General features: G+C 50.9%; 1 protein-coding gene across 1 annotated transcript in view; it reads left to right on the top strand.

Annotated features, from left to right (window-relative positions):
- Positions 1–3,326: 3,326 nt before the first annotated feature.
- The window catches only part of TSG101 (tumor susceptibility 101), a 43,586-nt gene continuing 25,048 nt past the window's right edge, over positions 3,327–21,864 (top strand). The window contains exons 1-5 of the mRNA XM_075325484.1: positions 3,327–3,485; positions 6,209–6,293; positions 9,741–9,806; positions 10,152–10,315; positions 20,893–21,016. Of these exons, the coding sequence (XP_075181599.1) occupies positions 3,444–3,485; positions 6,209–6,293; positions 9,741–9,806; positions 10,152–10,315; positions 20,893–21,016 (481 nt within the window). The 5' untranslated portion in view covers positions 3,327–3,443. The remainder of the gene's footprint in view (positions 3,486–6,208; positions 6,294–9,740; positions 9,807–10,151; positions 10,316–20,892; positions 21,017–21,864) is intronic.

The following is a 21,864-nucleotide window of genomic DNA, read 5'->3' as shown; positions in this document are numbered from 1 at the left end:
TCCAGGGAAACCCAGCCTAGTGGATGAGTGGAGCCTGCACCCAGCAGAGCCACTGGCACCGATTCCTCTCCTATCACCAGCACTATCCATGGTGGGAACATGGCTTCGTCTGGTGATCGGAGCAGAAGTCGCAGGAGCGAGCTCCGGTGGGGACTTGACACTTGGCCTACCGTCTGTGTATGGGGCCCCGCCACTCTTTCCTGACAGATGCGGTCCGGCAGTGAAGGATTCAGCATGTTGAATTGTAACTGTGGATCCTGATGTTCTCTGTGAAATTAGTCCCTGCCAGAGGAGTTTGGCAGAAGTTTTCTCATAGGGAACACGGGATCTTTCCAACAATGCTTTTATTTAAATCCACTGAAAACACACAATGGCAAGGTCACAGACAGCGAAAATACGTCCCTCGAGAGAACTGTTATAGTTGATGCATTTCGGAGTGATATAGCTTACGCAACTTCATAAGAGGTTATAAGTACGGAGTAGCTCTCCGAAACGCGTCAACCATAAGGCCCTGTGCACAAACTGCGTTTTTACCCGCGTTTTTTGTGCGTTTTTGCTGCAGAAATTTCTTGAGAAAATGGTTGTAACCTTTCTGCAGACATTCCACAGCAAAACCTATGGAAAAAAAATTAGCTGTGCGCACGCTGCGTTTTTTTCTCAAGAAAATTCTTTCAGTAGATTTCTTGAGAAAATGAGCATGTCACTTCTTTTCTGCAGCTAACTGCGTAATTCACATTTTGCAAGGAAGTGATGTCATTATGGGCTCAATAAATGACCGTTCCATCTGTCTTCATGTCTCGCGGACAACCCGAGACTGTCACTAGAGGTGCCGTCACGGGCTCACGCGATACTGCTGAGAATGCGGCGGGCATAGAAGTCAGTGACAGCGCTGACGTCAGCAGTGCAGGAGATCTTCACAACAGGTAATGATCTCATCTGACCTCCTGACAGCAGCGCTCGTCATCCCCTGCAGTGACCTGGGCTGACCTATTGATGTTAGCTCAGGTCACTGCATTACTCTCCCAGCCAATGGGGAACATTCTGTTCTTCATTGACTGGGACTGTGAGTATGGATGATCATAGGAGCCCCTTATTGGATTACGCTGGACCCGGATTTGATTGTTCTTTTCAATAAATTGGTGAAAGAGGGAATGTTTTGGGGAGTGTTTTTTCAAATAAACCTTTTTTTGTTGTCTATTTTTTTTTTTATTACTGACTGGGTTGGTGATATCGGGTATCTGATAGACGCTTGACATCAATAACCCCAGGGCTTGATTCCAGGTGACATTACACATCTGGCATCAACCCCATATATTACCCCGTTTGCCACCGCACCAGGGCAACGGGATGAGTTGGGGCGAAGTGCCAGGATTGGCACATATAATGGATGCGCCACTTCTGGGGCGGCTGTGGCCTGATATTTTTAGGCTGGGGAGTGTCCAATAACGGTGGACCTCCCTAGTCTGAGAATAGCAGACCACAGCTGTCCGCTTTACCTTAGCTGGTAATCCAATTTGGGGGGGCTCCCACGTTTTTTGTTTTAAATTATTTATTTAATGTAAAATAACAACGTGGGGTGCCCTCTTTTTTTGGATTACCAGCCAAGCTCAAGCTGCCAGCTGTGGTCTGCAGGCTGCAGCCGTCTGCTTTACCCTAGCTGGCTACAAAAGATAGAGGGGACCTCACGTCAGGTTTTTTTTTAATTATTTATTTGGCTAAATACAAGGCTAAGCACCCTTTAGTGCCACATGAAAGTCACTAAAGGGTGCCAGCTTAGAATATGCAAGGGGGTGGGACATTATATAGGTCTTTCTAGTGCGCACAGAGCCTAATGCGGGCGTCACACGAGGCGACCTATCGTGCGATAGGTCGTCGGGGTCATGGTTTTCATGACGCACATCCGGCTTTGTTGGCGACGTCGTCCCGTGTGACAACTACGAGCGATCGCAAATCTGTGACAAATCGTGTATCGTGTACTCGTCGTTTATTTTTAAAAAAATCATTTATCACAACAACGATCCGCAGTGCAGGAAACAGCAGCACGGCCTACTGCAAAACAGGAAACCGCATCTGCTGCGGTACAGGAAATGGCAGCACATCCTACTGCAGTATAGGAAGCGGCAGCATGGCCTACTGAGGTACAGAAAGCAATGACATGGCCTACCGCGGTACAGGAAGTGGCAGTGCGGCATACTGAAGTATAGGAAGTGGCATCACAGTCTACAGCAGTATAGGAAGCGGCAGTGTGGTCTTCTATGGTACGGGAAGAGATAGTATGACCTACCGCGGTACAGGACGCAGCAGTGCGGTCTGCGATATAAGTAATGGTAGCGCAGTCTACCACAGGACAGCACCATAGGAAGTGGCAGTGCGGCCTACTGTGGTATGTGAAGTGGCAGTGCGGCCTACTGTGGTATGTGAAGCGGCAGGACAGCCTACCGCGGTACAGGATGCGGCAGTGCGGCCTACCACAGTACAGGAAGCGACAGCACAGCCAACCGCGGTACAGGAAGCGGCATCGGGGCCTAATGCGGTACAGAAAGTGGCAGCACAGCCTACCACAGTATAGGAAGCGGCAGCCTGGCCTAATGCGGTACAGGAAGCAATAGCACGACCTACCGCGGTACAGGAAGCAATAGCACGACCTACCGCGGTACAGGAAGCAATAGCACGACCTACCGCGGTACAGGAAGCAATAGCACGACCTACCGCGGTACAGGAAGTGGCAGTGCGGCATACTGCAGTATAGGAAGCGGCAACGTGGCTTACTGCGGTACGGGAAGCGATAGCACAGCCTGCCGTGGTATATGAAGGGGCAGTGGTGCCTACTACAGCATAGGAAGAGGCAGCGTACTCTACCGCAGTATAGGTCTACTGCGGTATAGGAAGTGGCAGTGCGACATAATGCGGTACAAGAAGTGGCAGTGCGGCATAATGCGGTACAAGAAGTGGCAGCGCGGGCTACTGTTATTCGGGTCCCAGAAGTTACTACAGATCATAGTGATACGCAGTAATTGACCCTTTCCAGATTTGTAGTTGGGAGGTTATTTCTGCGCCAACATATGATGCAATCTGATGCTATAGGGGAAATGCTGTACATGTTAATATTTGATACAATATTATAAGATGAGCGCAAAGAGGATGTGTATAATGGATTTATCTTCATACGTAAAGATTTTATTGGGTAAATATCGGATCTCAATGTAAAATGCTGGAGCCAGGGAGACCTGCCCTTACTCAACATGGCGGCTGCAGAGTGAACGGTGTCACCATGGTAACACACGGCTGTATCCAGGGAAGTGACGTGTGTGCAAGGAGCGGAAGTCGCAGTGCGGACAGCTGGATTTCCGGCTTCACTGGGTTTGGTTCTGGGAGTCCGAAGAAGGAAACGGAGGGAGATCGGGGATTGTCAGTGAGCGGAGGCGGCGGGGACACTCCTCACCATGGCGGTGTCAGAGGCCCAGCTCAAGAAGATGCTGAGCAAGGTGAGGAGCGGCCGCGAGCGGGACACCACGGCTGCGCCCCGGGGCCCTGACACTGGTCCCGGCACCTACCGACAGTGTCTGACATCTCCCCCCGGCACCTGTGTCGTCCACATCCCTCCCGGACTCCTGCGCCGTCCTCACCCCCCTACCCCGGTCCTTGTGCCGGCCTCCATCCGTACCCCGTCCCCAGCGCTGTCCCCCCTACCCCCGCACTCTGACCCCTGGTCCGTCCTCCCCCGGCCCCTATGCCTGTCCTGTCCTTCGTCTCCCTCCCCCCTCCTCCCGCTCCCGGTACCCCTGCGCCGTCCTGTCCTCCATCGACACCCCCCCTCCTCCCGTTACCCCTGTGCCAGTTCTGTCCTCCATCGACACCCCCCTCCTCCTCCCGATACCCCTGTGCCAGTTCTGTCCTCCATCGACACCCTCCTCCTCCCGATACCCCTGTGCCGTTCTGTCCTTCATCGACACCCCCCCTCCTCCCGGTACCCCTGTGCCGTTCTGTCCTCCATCGACACCCTCCTCCTCCCGATACCCCTGTGCCAGTTCTGTCCTCCATCGACACCCCCCCTCCTCCTCCCGATACCCCTGTGCCAGTTCTGTCCTCCATCGACACCCCCCCTCCTCCTCCCGATACCCCTGTGCCAGTTCTGTCCTCCATCGACACCCCCCCTCCTCCTCCCGATACCCCTGTGCCAGTTCTGTCCTCCATCGACACCCCCCCTCCTCCTCCCGATACCCCTGTGCCAGTTCTGTCCTCCATCGACACCCCCCCTCCTCCTCCCGATACCCCTGTGCCAGTTCTGTCCTCCATCGACACCCCCCCTCCTCCTCCCGATACCCCTGTGCCAGTTCTGTCCTCCATCGACACCCCCCCTCCTCCTCCCGATACCCCTGTGCCAGTTCTGTCCTCCATCGACACCCCCCCTCCTCCTCCCGATACCCCTGTGCCAGTTCTGTCCTCCATCGACACCCCCCCTCCTCCTCCCGATACCCCTGTGCCAGTTCTGTCCTCCATCGACACCCCCCCTCCTCCTCCCGATACCCCTGTGCCAGTTCTGTCCTCCATCGACACCCCCCCTCCTCCTCCCGATACCCCTGTGCCAGTTCTGTCCTCCATCGACACCCCCCCTCCTCCTCCCGATACCCCTGTGCCAGTTCTGTCCTCCATCGACACCCCCCCTCCTCCTCCCGATACCCCTGTGCCAGTTCTGTCCTCCATCGACACCCCCCCTCCTCCTCCCGATACCCCTGTGCCAGTTCTGTCCTCCATCGACACCCCCCCTCCTCCTCCCGATACCCCTGTGCCAGTTCTGTCCTCCATCGACACCCCCCCTCCTCCTCCCGATACCCCTGTGCCAGTTCTGTCCTCCATCGACACCCCCCCTCCTCCTCCCGATACCCCTGTGCCAGTTCTGTCCTCCATCGACACCCCCCCTCCTCCTCCCGATACCCTTGCGCCGTGCTGTCCTCCATCGATATCCCCCCCCCCCCCGGCACCCCTGCGCTGCGCTGTCCTCCATCTACCCCCCCCCCCCCGGCACCCCTGCGCCGTGCTGTTCTCCATCTATCCCCTCCCCCCTCCCCGTTCCCCAGTGCCGTGCTGTTCTCCATCTATCCCCCCCCTCCCCGTACCATTACTCCTGTGCCATTCTGACCTTGGCCGCTGTGCCGTCATTCTCCCCAAAATCACTTTGTTCTGTATCGCCCCATGTATCTCTGCCCCTGTGCCATCGGCCTTCATCTCACCCCATGTTTTGGCCCCTGTGCCATCGTTGTCCCCCTTCCTGTATCACGCCTCCGTAACTTCGTTCTCCGTCAGCCCCTGTATCTTGGCCCCTGACCTGTCCTCCATATACTGTATCTATATGATGTTCATCCCTGTAAGATGCATGTGTCCTTTGTTTACTGTCAGAGCCTTTGTTCTTTGAGTGTCGCTGTCCCTTTAAGCCTTGTGTACCGTCACTTAATCATGTGCGGGCAGCGATGAGTCACTGGAAGGCAGCACTACCTGCCATCACCAGTCCCCATGTGACCAGCTGATCTCCGATTTCTAGTCAAGGAAGTTGTACCTGTTGGATAAAGCCGCCCATTGTCCCAGGACAGGCGGTCCCTGCACTGATCTGTGAGCAGGAGGAGTACAGACCTTGTATCGGCCTCCCCCATTTTATATTTTTTAAATCCTAAAATGTACAAAAATTCACTTGGACACAAAGGATCTCCAAACCCCTGTGTCTTCTGTAAACACAAGCATACAATTCTGCCAGTCTGCAGCCACCACTACGGGGAGCTCACTACATACAGTTTATATGCCGGACCCAATAATAAAACCGTGTATCGTGAGCTCCCCCTAGTGGTGGCTGTAGGTTGCCCAAAGCGGAAATATAATTTTCTATATAACTCCTGCAATTGAGGCCATTTACCTGCAGCCACCACTAGGGGGAGCTTGCTGTATACTGTATCATTGTAGAAATTGTGTTCTGTGAGCTCCCCCTAGTGGTGGCTGCAGGAAGACAGAATTGTGTCCTGTGATTATCACTGTTTGGAGCTCTGTATCGGGGAATCAGTGTTTTTACCTGATTTATAGATTTAAAATTTTGAGGCTAATTTAAAGTTTATAAAAGGTAAGTGTTTAATGCCGCCCATTCATATTGAAGGGATGTGTCTGAAGCGGGTTGGGTTTGTGTGTTTTTTAATAATTTTTTTCTGCTTTTTTTTTTTTTCAGTACAAATACAGAGATCTGTCAGTTCGGGAGATCATGAACGTCATCGGGCTTTACAGAGACCTCAAACCATTACCTGACCATTATGGTATGTTAAGGATATTTGCGATCGCATGTGTCCTGCCATTCACCCTGTCACTCACCCCCCCATGCTGCTTGCACCAAAGCAGATTTTAGCAGGTATATTTTTAGGCATGATTGTCAGGCACCATCCCACCCCGACAGTGACCCCAGTGGGGCAAGAGGTTACACAGCGAGGACTGTGATCTGATCCTATGGGGGAGGTGCAGGAGCCGCTCTTTGTTTTCTGTCCTGGTTCACTCCTTCCTTCTGCAGCAACAAATCTACAAAGGAGTAGACAGGCAGGAGTTAAGGTAAAAATTAGTAGTGATTAGCCAACCATAAGTTTTTCTAAATAGGCAACATTGCCATCATGTAATGTTTTAGAGTCAGGCAGAAGGTAAGGTAAATATCAGTACAGATTACCCATGTTGGGAAGGCCAGGTGTTCGTCAGCAGATGCCCCAACGCACGTTTCGCGCTGGTCGCTTCATCAGGCGGTGTGGTCAGTCACTGCTGTAACACATTGTCTTTTTAATGATTTTTCAATAAAATGTTGTTCTTTTATCCTGTGCAACAAAGACTCCAATCGTTGTATACATAACCGAAAGCTTTTTATATCATCCTTCAGCTTAGACCAGAAGGAAATAGGAGGAATTGATGGAAACTAACATAAGGGGGGGGGGCATTAGAGCAGATGCCGGTCACTACTAAACAGATGCTCTTTTGCTTTTATTGGTTTTGACCAGTCTTCCTTATCAAACAGTATTGTCTTAAAGCGAACCTGTCACCAGGTTTTTTTTCCTATAAGCTGCGGCCACCACCAGTGGGCTCTTATATACAGTATTCTAGAGTGCTGTATATAAGAGCTTATGTCACTGTGTAGAATGTACAAAGCACCTTTATAATACTCGCCTAGGGGGCGGTCCGGTCCGATGGGCATCACTGCTCTCGCCATCCTCCGTCTCAGCCCCGTGTGCATGACCCGTCCTGCATTATTCACACAGACGCCTCCGTTGCGCTCCTGCACATGCACACCCAGCTGAGGGCAGGTCCAAGTACTGTAGTGCGCATGTGCCGGCGGTCTTTGACTTTTCCTCGCCCCATGCGCATTACAGTACTATGCTCTGCTCTCTGCCGGGCAGAGAGAAGTGCGCGAGTGCAATGGCAGCGCCTCTGTGAATTACACATGGCACGTCATGCACACGGGGCTGGGCAGCAAGATGGTGACCGGAGGAGGCGCCAGACCGAAAGCAGCGACACCCATCGGACCGCACCGCCCTGTAGGTGAGTATAATAAAGGTCTTTTTTTACGTTCTACACAGTGGCCTGGGCTCTTGTATACGGTATTCTGAAATAATGTATATAAGGGTTCACTGGTGGTGGCAATAGTAAATATCTGGAGTATACCCTCATTGTATGATCAATGGGGGTCAGAGACTTACACCTATTCCTCACTGTGGCGAGAACTGCAGAACCGCGTAATTGCAGGACTAAAGGGGCGCAGATCACCAGCGCTGCCATCCTATTATCCTCAGTCCCAGATGTCAGATCCCCACAAGTCATAAAGTGGGGGCACATCCTACCTTCATGGAATGACACAGCAATACCGCTTCTCTACTGTTTTGTTACAATGTATCAGTGCAGGTGAAATGTGTGATCCGGGAGACCAAAATGTGTAGTTCACTGTATTTTATTTATTTATTTATTTGTCAAACTTGTATGCTGCTCTTCTCCAAAGACTCGGAGCGGCTCACAACATATAAATGCAAAATACAAAGTTCTACACAAATAGAACGTTTTACATAAAAATGAATATTTAACCTTCAGAAAATTAAACAAAAACCCCAACCAACATATCCTATTCACACCAATCAATTATTAGCCGTAGGCAACATTAGCGGTCCCAGGCCTGCCGAAATAGATAAGTTTTAATGTCTTTACGGAAGGCCAATAAGGTAAAGGCAATACGGAGCTCTGGGGGGAGATTATTCCAGAGGGTTGGGGCTACTATAGAGAAGGCTCTAACCCTGGGAGTCACCAGTCGACAACGAGTTATCGACAAGGTAAAGCTGTGGAGAAAGGAAGCGCAATAGGGTCTTACCCGGTATATATCCGGGGAAAATTAAAAGAAATGCACTCACCTCAAGGAGTTGTCAGTCACAACCCCTGAAAAAGCTTATGTTGTTGAGATGAAATCTGCTGCAGCCCCCGTGGTTGATTACAGAGAACAATAGAGAAAGGGGTTTATGCTGCGCTATTCACCAGGAAGGAGGACCGGAAGATGATCAATGTTCCTTTATTGTAGCTTGTGTCTACGCGTTTCGGGAGCTCTGCTCCCTTCATCAGGACATACAGCACAAAAACAACATGTATGTCCTGATGAAGGGAGCAGAGCTCCCGAAATGCGTAGACAAAAGCTACAATAAAGGAACATTGATCATCTTCCTGTCCTCCTTCCTGGTGAATAGCGCGGCATAAACACCTTTCTCTATTGTTCTCTGTAATGACTTATCGACGTGACTCGGAGGAGACCCTGCCTATGGGTCCGGACTGGTCGCTGGGACACATGAGGCAAGAGACTGTCTCGGAGGTATGCTGGCCCTATGGCATGTAGGGCTTTATAGGTGATCACCAACACTTTGATTTTCACTCGGAAACTGATCGGTAGCCAGTGCAGGTCGCGGCGTGTTGGCAAGATGTGGGAACGTCTAGGAAGTCCAACAATAGCTCTTGCGGCTGCATTCTGGACTACCTGCAGTTTCCGACTACTTTTCAATGGTAGCCCCATGTAGAGAGCATTACAGTAGTCGATCCTCGAAGTAATCAAGGCCTGGGCAACTGTGCGTAGAGTTTCACGATCCAGATAAGGGTGCAGCTGGTGCACCAGGCGAACCTGGGCAAACGCCCCCCTCACCACAGCCGATACATGGTGGTCTAATGTTAGTTGTGGATCGGTGATGATTCCCAGGTTGTGAACCTTCTCCGAGGGGGTAATAAACTCCCTCCCCTAGCTAATGGAGGGACAGTTTGAGTAGTCACTAGAAGGTTATACCTACAGCCATTCCGTTTTGTCGGGATTCAGCTTGAGCCTATTATCACTCATCCAGACCCTCATAGCGTGTATGTGTATGGGATTGGTGTTAGGATAAGTTTTGTTTCTGGATGTGTCCCATTCACTGACAGCATGGAGGGATCTTTAAACAAGTTACCTTTCTATTTTCTGCAAAGGACACATTAGCCACCACAAATTCTAAGAATAACTTTACTACCAAACTTTGCCACTGCTCAAACTGCAGATTTACCCCCCCCCCCACCCGAGACACCAAGCAGCACCTGTTATAATGCGGAGGTGCGCGGCAGCTGCCAATGTGCAGATATACACCATTATCCAACACCAGAAGTTTAGGAGACATTTTTGGATTTTCTTGGTCATCATCTGTGGATTAGAGACTAATTGGCTATTTCTTCTCCAGTTTTCAATGATGGCACCTCCAGAGAACTCCTCAGCCTCTCGGGGACCATTCCTGTACCGTATAAAGGTAAGCTCATAGCAAGGAGGGGATGGGGGGAGGATGGAAACTTCACCCAACATTGCTCCAAAACTCATAATCCATATGGAGAAATAACATCAGAAATGTGTGTGCTTCCGACTGTGGAGAATCTGTACACAATTAGGACTGACGAGGACCGTGCTCGTCCCGGGAATTTGGCATTTACTAGGCTTACAGATTCTCCTGTTGTGGAGCTATAATTCCCAATTAGTGGCTGTGCCAGGCATGCTGGGAGTTGTAGTAGCCGGAGAACCACAGGCTGCACTGCTATAGACAGTTATGATGACGGGCATGTATCAGACATTGTCGCTGAACGATTTTCATTTGCTTTAGGTAACACATACAATATCCCCATATGTCTGTGGCTGCTGGACACTTACCCCTACAACCCCCCAATCTGCTTTGTAAAACCCACCAGTACGATGACCATAAAAACCGGAAAACACGTGGACGCTAACGGCAAAATCTACCTCCCGTATCTGCACGAATGGAAACACGTGAGTACAATTGCCGGCAATAAGCGTTCAGAGCTGCTGTATGTCCGATATCAGGTCTGCGCTGTGCTGCGGTCACCATGATACAGATAGCCATGGATAGAGCGCAGATCTGTGTAATGTGATCGTACCCAGACCTGTACCTGATAAATGTGCACCCGGAGGCAGGATTACTGTAAATCATAGGAACCACCTCCAGACAATGGTCCACTGAAAATGCGTCGGGCTGGTGTGAGTCCAGCGGGAGCGTTTCATGGGTATGTGCATATATGATAGATCTTATTATTGCACCAGCTTTGGGTCCTATTGTTTTCCATTGCTTCTTTTTTCTTTCTTCCAAGAAAACAGAGGTTTAAGCCCCCAAAAATGACTGTGAAAGTTCCCTCTGACGCTCTTGGAGCGCCCATATAAATGAAAAGGGTCTTCCACTACTTGGGTTACCCCCTTCTTAAATGCGCGCGTAAAGTAACGGGTACTTTACACGCGATCTCGCTAGCGAGATTGCAAGCGAGCGTACCCGCCCCTGTCGGTTGTGAGACACGGGTAAATCGCTGCACGTGGCGCACAACCTGTTAATCCCCGTCACGCACTTACCTGTCCTGCGACGTCGCTCTGGCCGGTGAACTGCCTCCTTTCTAAGGGGGCAGTTCGTGTGGCGTCACAGCGACGTCACACGGCAGGCGTCCAATAGAAGCGGAGGGGCGGAGATGAGCGGGACGTAACATCCCACCCACCTCCTTCCTTCCGCATTGCGGGCGGCCACAGGTAAGGAGATGTTCCTCGCTCCTGCGGTGTCACACATAGCGATGTTTGCTGCCGCAGGAGCGAGGAACAACATTGTACCTGCAGCAGCAACGATATTAAGGAAATGAGCGACGTGTCAACGAGTAATGATTTTTCACGTTTTTGTGCTCGTTGATCGGCGCTCATTGGTGTCACATGCTGCGATGTCGCTAACGGCGCCGGATGTGCATCACTAACGAGGTGACCCCCGATGATATATCGTTACCGATATCGCAGCGTGTAAAGCACCCTTTACAAAAGCTGTTCATCTCCTCCTGAGTTGGCACCTGGTCTCCCGCTGCTCACGTTACATTGAGAGCACTGCAGACAGTCAGAGCCCGGTGACCGGCTGCAGTGTTTACAATTTTGTTAGGACGTCCAGCCCACCAGAATATTGATGATCAATGACTGCAGCGGTCTTGTGGCACAACAATGTTGGATCACTAACCAGGTACAGCAGCTCCAACATCATCACTGCAGGAGATATGTAGGATACACTTCTTTTTTTTGGAGCCCTAAATTGACATAGCAGGGCTTGTGCAATAGGGGACATCCCCTTTAATAAAGAGATGTGCATGCAATGACCTCTCCATACCTAGCATCACTGGCTGAAACCAGGTATTATGAGAAGTCACACTGGTGGATGGTGGTAAAAAATTAAACAAGACCACCCAACGGTCTCCCTGATTGCAAAGCGAGAAAGCTATATATACAGTATATCACAAAAGTGAGTACACCCATCACATATTTGTCAATATCTTATATCTCTTCACAAGACAACTCTGAAGATCTGACACTTTGATACAAGCTGCATACTGACCACTTCACATTGTATCTGCACATGCTCACAATTATATCCGGAGGTCATCTTTTCAGAATAGACGTATGAGTGCCGCCAGCATTGCTGTAGAGATTACAGGGGTGGGGGGGTCCGCTTGTCAGTGCTTACACCATACACTGCAGAGGTTACGGGGGATGGGGGTGGGGCACCTGTCAGTGCTCAGACCATACGCCGCACACTGCAGAGGTTACAGGAGTGGGGGGTCCGCCTGTTAGTGCTCGGACCAAACGCTTCACACTGCAGAGGTTACAGGGGAGGGGAGTTCGCCTGTCGGTGCTCAGAACATATGCAGCACACTGAATCACATTGCTCTGCATAGATGTCAACCCAGAAAAAGATGATGCACAAGCAAGGCCACAAACAGTTTGCTGAAGACACGCAGACTAAGGACATGGATTAATGGAATCATATTCTGTGGTCTGATAAGATCAAGATAAACTTATTTGGTTCAAGTGTGTGGCGGCAGCCAGATGAGGAGTACAAAGATTAGGGTATCCTGCCTACAGTCAGGCATAGTGGTGGAGGGTTATGATTTGGGGCTGCATGAGTGCTGCGGACTGGGGAACCATGAATACCAACATACACTGTGACATACTGAAGCAGAATGTGAACACCTCCCTTCATATTCCAAAACATTAACGAGCCTAAACACCTCCAAAATGGCCACTGCCTTGCTAAAGAAACTGAGGGTAAAGGAGCTTCAAGGTGAAGGAGCACAAAGTCTCTGCCATCCACCAGCTCTGGGATGCCATCATGGAGGATGGAAGAGGATCCAGCGGCTCCTGTGAAGCTCTAGTGACCTCCAGGCCCCAGAAGAGTTTGCGCACTTTTGTTGCCAGCTGTTTACACATTAATGGCTGTGTTGTGTTATTTAAAGGGCACCAAATTTACCCTGTTATACAAGCTGCACACTGACACTGCACATTGTATCACAGGGTCAGATCTTCACTGCTGTCCTATGAAAAGATATAATAAACTATTTACAAAAATGTGATGGGTGTACTCACTTTTGTGATATACCGTATATACACAGTCATGGCTGAAAAGTGTTTGCACCCTTGAAATTGACCCAGAAAATGAAGTATCTCCCAGAAAATCATTGCAATTACCCACATTTTGTCATGCACGTGTGTTTACTTTGTGTGTATTGTAACAACACAAGAAAAAAAAAATCTGAGTCAAAAAAGGCAATTGGACATAATTTCACAGACTTCTAAAATGGGACGGACAAAATCGTTGTACCCCTGAACTTAATATTTGGTTGTGCCCTTTACCCTTTGGAATAAATACCTGCCATCAGTTGCTTCCTATAACCGTCCACAAGCTTCTTCCTCCTCTCACCTGGAATTTCTTTGTCGCTCCATTGGGAGACCCAGACAATTGGGTGTATAGCTTCTGCCTCCGGAGGCCACACAAAGTATTACACTTTAAAAAGTGTAACCCCTCCCCTCTGCCTATACACCCTCCCGTGCATCACGGGCCCATCAGTTTTTTGCTTTGTGTTGAAGGAGGCACACATGCACACAAGCTCCACATTTTAGTCAACAGCAGCTGCTGACTTTATCGGATGGAAGAAAAGAGGGCTCCTAACAGGGCCCCGGCATGCTCCCTTCTCACCCCACTAAGTCGGCGGTGCTGTTAAGGTTGAGGTACCCATTGCGCGTACAAAGGCTGGAGCCATATGCCGTTATCCTTCCCCATCCCTTAGGGGCTCTGGGAGAAGTGGGATCCTAACCGGTCACCATGCACTGGGACCGGGCTCCCTCCGCAGCCCCTGTGGGAATCTGACGGACAGGAGATCGGGTATCGTCAGGGGACGTCAGCGGTGAAGGGCCTGCTACTCTGAGGTACTCTGTGTCCCCTTGGGGACGGCGCATAGAGCGCCTGTGTAACAGAAGCTGCAGCGGCTGCTGTGTGTTTTGACACCTCCAGCTCCACCGCCGGGACTACCGCGCCGACTGCGCCTGTTTGCCAGCCGGGTTACTAACTTTAGTCCCCGGCTTCTGCGGCCTAGTACCGCATACTCCCTCCCCCGGGCCTGCCAGTCAGGGGTAAGGGCGGGACGCTAGACTAGACGTCAGCGGTGAGGGCTGGAGCATACTTGGGTATCCTCCTCCCCCCTCACTGAGCACCGTGGGGCACCAGATTCCCGCACTTTCTGAGGCACGCCCACGGCTCCCTCCTCCTCTGAGAACGCTGGCAGCCATTGCTATCTGCACTTCTGCCGGTGGAGAACTTCAGACCGAGCTCCAGCTCTGGGAGGCCCAGGCAGGGAATCTGGTGGACACACAACCGCTGAAGGCGGTCGGTAAGCCGCACCAGTTACCTGGTGCTGGCCCCCCCGGGTGCCGAAGAGTATATATAGATATATCCATATACTGTATACATTGCTCTGTTCGGCCGCATTATTTGCTTTTGGCTATATACCCTCACTGATTGCTCTAAGAGGAGACAACAGCATGTCGTCCGCAAAAGGCAAGGGTGCCAAGGCACAGGCTTATTTTGCAACCTGTACCTCTTGTGCGGCTATGTTACCTGCAGGTTCCACCTACCCTCATTGTGTGCAATGCTCGGCCCCTGTGACACTCACTCAGCCGGAGCCTCAGCCACGGGTGGGACCCTCGGCCCAGGTAGAACCACCGGCTACCACTGTCCAGGTGGCAGGGACAGAGTTTGCAGTTTTGGCTGAGAAACTTTCTGAGTCACTTTCACAATCCATGGCTCAGTCTATGGATAGATGGTCTGCTAAGATACTAGAAGCTTTGCAGTCCAGACCTGTAACACAGGCCACGGGCACTGTTGATTCATTGCCCCCAGGCCCCCCTCGGTCGGAGCAGCAAAGTGCTCCTGGGGTGACTCCTAGGTCCCACGGAGATGACTCCGACACGGACCGCAGTCCCAGACCGGCTAAGCGGGCTCGCTGGGAGCTTCCCTCGACTTCTTCACACTGCTCAGGGTCTCGGCATGAGGACTCCCTGGAGGATGAAGCGGAGGTGGCAGATCAGGGCTCTGATCCTGACGCTGCTCTCAATCTTGATCCACCTGAAGGGGACGCCATAGTAAACGACCTTATAGCGTCCATCAACCAGGTGCTAGAACTTTCTCTTCCAGCTCCACCGCTTGAGGAATCAGCTTCTCAGCAGGAGAAATTCCAATTTAGGTTTCCCAAACGTACACGGAGTGCGTTTTTCGATCACTCCAACTTCAGAGATACAGTCCAGAAACACCGAGCATTTCCGGACAAGCGCTTTACTAAGCGCCTTAATGACACACGTTACCCCTTCCCCACTGACGTAGTTAAGGGTTGGGCTCAGTGTCCCAAAGTGGATCCTCCGGTCTCTAGACTGGCGGCTAGATCCATAGTAGCAGTGGCAGATGGTTCATCGCTCAAGGATGCTACTGACAGGCAAATAGAGCTCCTGATGAAATCCATCTATGAAGCCATAGGCGCGTCTTTTGCTCCGGCATTCGCAGCCGTATGGGCACGCCAAGCTATCTCAGCTTGTCTGTCTGAGATTAATGCAGTCACACGTGCCTCTACTCCGCAGGTTGTGTCTTTAACCTCTCAGGCGTCGGCTTTTTCGTCCTACGCCATGAACGCCGTCCTGGACTCTGCGGGCCGTACAGCGGTAGCATCCGCCAATTCAGTGGCAGTTCGCAGGGCCATGTGGCTACGCGAATGGAAGGCAGACTCTGCTTCCAAGAAGTTCTTAACCGGTTTGCCATTTTCTGGCGACCGTCTGTTTGGCGAGCAATTGGATGAAATCATTAAACAATCCAAGGGAAAGGACTCGTCATTACCCCAGTCCAAACCAAACAGACCTCAGCAACGGAGGATACAACCGAGGTTTCGGTCCTTTCGGCCCTCAGCCACGTCTCAATTCTCCACGTCCAACAGGCCACAGAAGGGCCAGAGGAACTCTGGTTCATGGCGGTCTAAGTCACGTCCTAAAAAGACCGCCGGAGGAACCGCCCCCAAGGCGGCCGCCTCATGACTTTCGGCCTCCCCAGACCGCATCCTCGGTCGGTGGCAGGCTCTCCCGCTTTTGCGACGCCTGGTTGCCACATGTCCAAGACCGATGGGTGAGAGACATTCTGTCTCACGGTTACAGGATAGAGCTCAGCTCTCGTCCTCCGACTCGTTTCTTCAGAACATCTCCGCCCCCAGAGCGAGCTGATGCTCTTTTTCAGGCGGTGAACACTCTGAAGGCAGAAGGAGTGGTGATCCCTGTTCCCCTTCAAGAATGTGGTCGCGGTTTTTACTCCAACTTGTTTGTGGTGCCAAAAAAGGACGGATCATTCCGTCCCGTTCTGGACCTCAAACAGCTCAACAGACACGTGAAAACCAGACGGTTCCGGATGGAATCTCTCCACTCCGTCATCGCCTCGATGTCCCAAGGAGACTTCCTAGCATCAATCGACATCAGGGATGCTTATCTCCACGTGCCGATTGCACCAGAGCATCAACGCTTCCTGCGTTTCGCCATCGGAGACGAACACCTTCAGTTCGTGGCACTGCCTTTCGGCCTGGCGACAGCCCCACGGGTCTTCACCAAGGTCATGGCAGCAGTGGTGGCAGTCCTACACTCTCAGGGACACTCGGTGATCCCTTACTTAGACGATCTTCTAGTCAAAGCACCCTCCCGGGTGGCATGCCAACACAGCCTGAACACTGCTCTGGAGACTCTCCAGAGGTTCGGGTGGATCATCAATTTCCCAAAGTCAAATTTGACACCGACCCAATCGCTCACTTACCTCGGGATGGAGTTTCCTACTCTCTCAGCGATAGTGAAGCTCCCGCTGGACAAACAGCGTTCACTACAGACAGGGGTGCAATCTCTCCTTCAAGGCCAGTCACACCCCTTGAGGCGCCTCATGCACTTCCTAGGGAAGATGGTGGCAGCAATGGAGGCAGTTCCATTTGCGCAGTTTCATCTGCGTCCACTCCAATGGGACATTCTCCGCAAATGGGACAGGAGGTCGACGTCTCTCTTTCTCGGGCAACCAAAGCCTCTCTTCAGTGGTGGCTTCTTCCCACTTCCCTGTCGAAAGGGAAATCCTTCTTGCCCCCATCCTGGGCTGTGGTCACGACGGACGCGAGTCTGTCAGGGTGGGGAGCGGTCTTCCTCCACCACAGGGCTCAGGGAACCTGGACTCAGACAGAGTCCTCCCTTCAGATCAATGTTCTGGAGATAAGGGCAGTGTATCTAGCCCTAAAGGCGTTCCAGCTGTGGCTGGAAGGCAGGCAGATCCGAATTCAGTCGGACAACGCCACGGCGGTGGCGTACATCAACCACCAAGGCGGCACACGCAGTCGTCAAGCCTTCCAAGAAGTTCGGCGGATTCTGCTGTGAGTGGAAGCCACAGCCTCCACCATCTCCGCAGTTCACATCCCGGGCGTAGAAAACTGGAAAGCAGACTTTCTCAGTCGCCAGGGCATGGACGCAGGGGAATGGTCTCTTCACCCGGACGTGTTTCAAGAGATCTGTTGCTGCTGGGGAACGCCAGACGTCGACCTAATGGCGTCCCGGCACAACAACAAGGTCCCGGCATTCATGGCACGGTCTCAAGATCACAGAGCTCTGGCGGCAGACGCATTAGTGCAGGATTGGTCGCAGTTTAGTCTGCCTTATGTATTTCCCCCTCTGGCACTGCTGCCCAGAGTGTTACGCAAGATCAGGTCCGACTGCCGCCGCGCCATTCTCATCGCCCCAGACTGGCCGAGGAGGTCGTGGTACCCGGATCTGTGGCATCTCACGGTGGGTCAACCATGGGCACTACCAGACCGACCAGACTTGCTGTCTCAAGGGCCTTTTTTCCATCTGAATTCTGCGGCCCTCAACCTGACTGTGTGGCCATTGAGTCCTGGATCCTAGCGTCTTCAGGGTTATCTCAAGAGGTCATTGCCACTATGAGACAGGCCAGGAAACCAACGTCCGCCAAGATCTATTACAGGTCTTGGAGGATCTTCTTATCCTGGTGCTCTGATCAGGGTTTTACTCCCTGGCCGTTTGCCTTGCCCACTTTTCTGTCTTTCCTTCAATCCGGATTAGACAAGGGTTTGTCTCTCGGCTCTCTCAAGGGACAGGTGTCGGCGCTTTCCGTGTTTTTTCAAAAGCGTCTAGCCAGGCTTCCGCATGTACGCACGTTCCTGCAGGGGGTTTGTCACATAGTACCACCTTACAAGCGTCCGCTAGAACCCTGGGATCTTAACAGGGTGCTAACGGCTCTTCAGAAACCACCTTTCGAGCCGATGAGGGATGTTTCTCTTTCACGCCTTTCGCAGAAGGTGGTCTTCCTAGTGGCAGTCACATCACTTCGGAGAGTGTCTGAGCTAGCAGCGCTGTCATGCAAAGCCCCCTTCCTGGTGTTTCACCAGGATAAGGTGGTTCTGCGTTCGGTCCCGGAGTTTCTCCCGAAGGTGGTATCCCCTTTTCATCTCAATCAGGATATCTCCTTACCTTCTTTTTGTCCCAATCCGGTTCACCAATGTGAAAAGGATTTGCACTTGTTAGATCTCGTGAGAGCACTCCGGATCTACATTTCTCGTACGGCGCCCCTGCGCCTTTCTGATGCGCTCTTTGTCCTTGTCGCTGGCCAGCGTAAGGGGTCGCAGGCTTCCAAGTCCACCTTGGCTCGGTGGATCAAGGAACCGATTCTCGAGGCCTACCGTACTTCTGGGCTTCCGGTTCCTTCAGGGCTGAAAGCCCATTCTACCAGAGCCGTGGGTGCGTCCTGGGCATTGCGGCACCAGGCTACGGCTCAGCAGGTGTGTCAGGCGGCTACCTGGTCGAGTCTGCACACTTTCACGAAACACTATCAGGTGCATGCCTATGCTTCGGCAGATGCCAGCCTAGGTAGGCGAGTCCTTCAGGCGGCAGTTGCCCACCTGTAGGAGGGGGCCGTTTTTCGGCTCTTTTTATCGAGGTATTCTTTTACCCACCCAGGGACTGCTTTTGGACGTCCCAATTGTCTGGGTCTCCCAATGGAGCGACAAAGAAGAAGGGAATTTTGTTTACTTACCGTAAATTCCTTTTCTTCTAGCTCCTATTGGGAGACCCAGCACCCGCCCCTGTTCCCTTCGGGCTGGTTGTTCTTTTGTGTACACATGTTGTTCATGTTGAATTGTTCTTTTGGTTCATGGTCTTCAGTTCTCCGAACATCCTTCGGATTGAATTTACCTTAGACCAATTTATAAGTTTCCTCCTTCCTGCTTTGGCACCAAAACTGATGGGCCCGTGATGCACGGGGGGGTGTATAGGCAGAGGGGAGGGGTTACACTTTTTAAAGTGTAATACTTTGTGTGGCCTCCGGAGGCAGAAGCTATACACCCAATTGTCTGGGTCTCCCAATAGGAGCTAGAAGAAAAGGAATTTACGGTAAGTAAACAAAATTCCCTTCTTTGGACTCTTCTATCTGAAAGACTCTTCTCTCGACAGCAATGTTAAGATCTCTCCGCAGGTGTCAATAGGATTTAGATCCGGTCTCATTGCTGCCCCTTCAGATCTCTTCAGCACTTTGTTTCCATCCATTTCTGGGGGCTTCTTGAAGTGTTTGGGGTCATTGTCCTGCTGGAAGACCCCTGATCTGGGACACAATCAGCTTTCTGACACTAAGCACTACATTGTGACCCCCAAATGCTTTGGTAATCTTCAGATTTCATGATACCTTGCACACAGTCAGGGTCCCCAGTGCCAGAGGCAGCAAACCAACCCCAAATAATCTCTGAGCTTCCACCATATGTGACTGTAGGGGCTGTGTTCTTTTCTTTGTAGGCCTCATTGTGTTTTCGGTAAACAGTAGAATGTGTTTTACCAAAAAGCTCTACTTTGGTCTCATCCGTTCACAAGACGCTTTCCCAGAAGGATTTTGATTACTAACGTACATTTTTTGAAACTGCAGGCCAACCTTTTTATGTCTTTGTCAGCAGTGGGGTCCTCCTGGGTCTCCTCCATAGTTTCATTTCACTTAAATGTGGACTGGTAGTGTGTGCTGACACTCTGATGCCACTCAGCCTGCAGGACCAATTAAATTTCTCTGGAACTCCATTGCGGCAACTTATCCACCATCCAGACTATCCTGCGCTGCATCCTGCCATAATTTTTCTTCTGCAGTCCACGTCCAAGGAGATTACTATAATGCTATCTGCTGTAAACCTCTGGATTATGTTGTGCACTGTGGACAAAGAAACATCAAGATTTCTGGAGTGTGATGATTTTTTTTTCAACAACTTTGGTTCTCAAGTCCTCAGACACTTGTCTTCTCTTTCTGTTCTCCATGCTTAGTGTGGCACACACAATGCAAAGATTAAGTCAACTTCTCCCCTTTTTATCTGGTTTCAGGTGTGATTTTCATATTGCCCACACCTGTTACTTGCCACATGTGATTTTGAATGAGCATCACCTGATTGAAACAAAGTTGTTAACCCACAATTTTTTGGAAATTTTGGCAACGTTTTTTTTTTTTTTGTTTGTTTTTTACAGCCCATTTGTGTTTTTTTTTGTTTTTGTTACATTCTGTCCAATTACCCTTTTTTGTTTTCTTATGTTGTTCCAGTGCGCACACAGGAAATAAACATGTATATAAAAAAAAAGTGTAATTGCAATAATTTTCTGGGAGAAATACTTCATGTCTGGAACAATATCAGGGGTGCCAACACTTTCAACCATGATTGTGTATGTGTGTGTGTAATAAATACAGACAAACACACACCAGAAAATACAAGCCGCTAATTACATGGTCATTGGATTTAGTACTTGTTTCCCTTCTTCGTTATATGCTGCCTATACGCTCCATAGTGACAGCTCGTCCCACCTGCCGCTTCCTCGCGGCTGAGGAGCTGCACAGTGTGACGGTAACAGAACGTGACTGAATGAGAATGTGCTGGAGGCAGCCGAACCGCGAGCCCCGGATGAGCTCTGCTCCCTGTAGTCACCGCTTTATTCCCTCTCCGCAGCCTCCATCAGACCTGCTGGGGTTAATTCAGATCCTGATTGTCGTATTTGGAGAGGAGCCGCCAGTCTTCTCCCGATCTTCCGCACCAGCGCCATACATGTACCCGGCCACCGGACCGCCCAACAGTGAGTCTGATCTCTTTGTAACTTTCTTTGGTGATAAACTGTATCCGCATAACTGACAGTTCTGCATGGAAATCTTTTTTTTTTTTTTTTTTGCAGTTTTGCTGGTATATTAATATATCTCCACTTTAAAAAAAAAAAAAAAAAAATCTAGAAAAATTGCAAAAACATAGAATCGACAGAACATGGGGAGTGCGAGTATCTACTCAAACATTGAATATAGGGCTGGGTTTAAAGGGACCCTGTCACTGGTTTCTTTCTGCCCTATCTGAGAGTGTATTCTTGTGACAGACCCTCAGATCATGCCGGATAAACCTGGTGATAGATTCATTTACCTTATTGTTCGTTTTATAACACATCCCAAATTTAGAGGAGGAAAATAGGAAAAAATCATCATTTTTAATGTTAAAATGAGGGTCCGTCTGATAATCCTAGGGCATCTTAATCCTAATGCTCACCAGGGGTAGGGGTGGTGCGGCGGTGGTGGAGCTGTTCAGGAAGGTCACAGGAGACAGGGTGATGCTGCCGGCTCAGAGGAAGGGTGCATTGCGGCTCAGGAGGGTCGGTGATACTGCGGGCTCGGGGGTGTCGCGGCGGCTGGCACCATTGATCTTCCGGCGGGCTGCGGGTTGTCGCATTGGCGTGCGCTACTGATCTGCTGGTGGGCTGCAGTTGACGAGATTAACATCAAGAAAATGGCTGCGGAACCGGTGCGTATGCATGTAGAACTCCGCGGCCATTTTCTTGAAGTCAATCGTGTCAATCTGTGAACCTGCTACTTCCTTGGCCATTTTCTTGAAGTCCCATTGCGTCAACCGCAAGCGATTCCATGGAGCCCGCAGTCAGCTCAA

This window comes from Anomaloglossus baeobatrachus, chromosome 10 (assembly GCF_048569485.1).
Source record: "Anomaloglossus baeobatrachus isolate aAnoBae1 chromosome 10, aAnoBae1.hap1, whole genome shotgun sequence".
Taxonomy (NCBI): domain Eukaryota; kingdom Metazoa; phylum Chordata; class Amphibia; order Anura; family Aromobatidae; genus Anomaloglossus; species Anomaloglossus baeobatrachus.
This window is presented reverse-complemented; position numbering and strand designations above follow the sequence as displayed.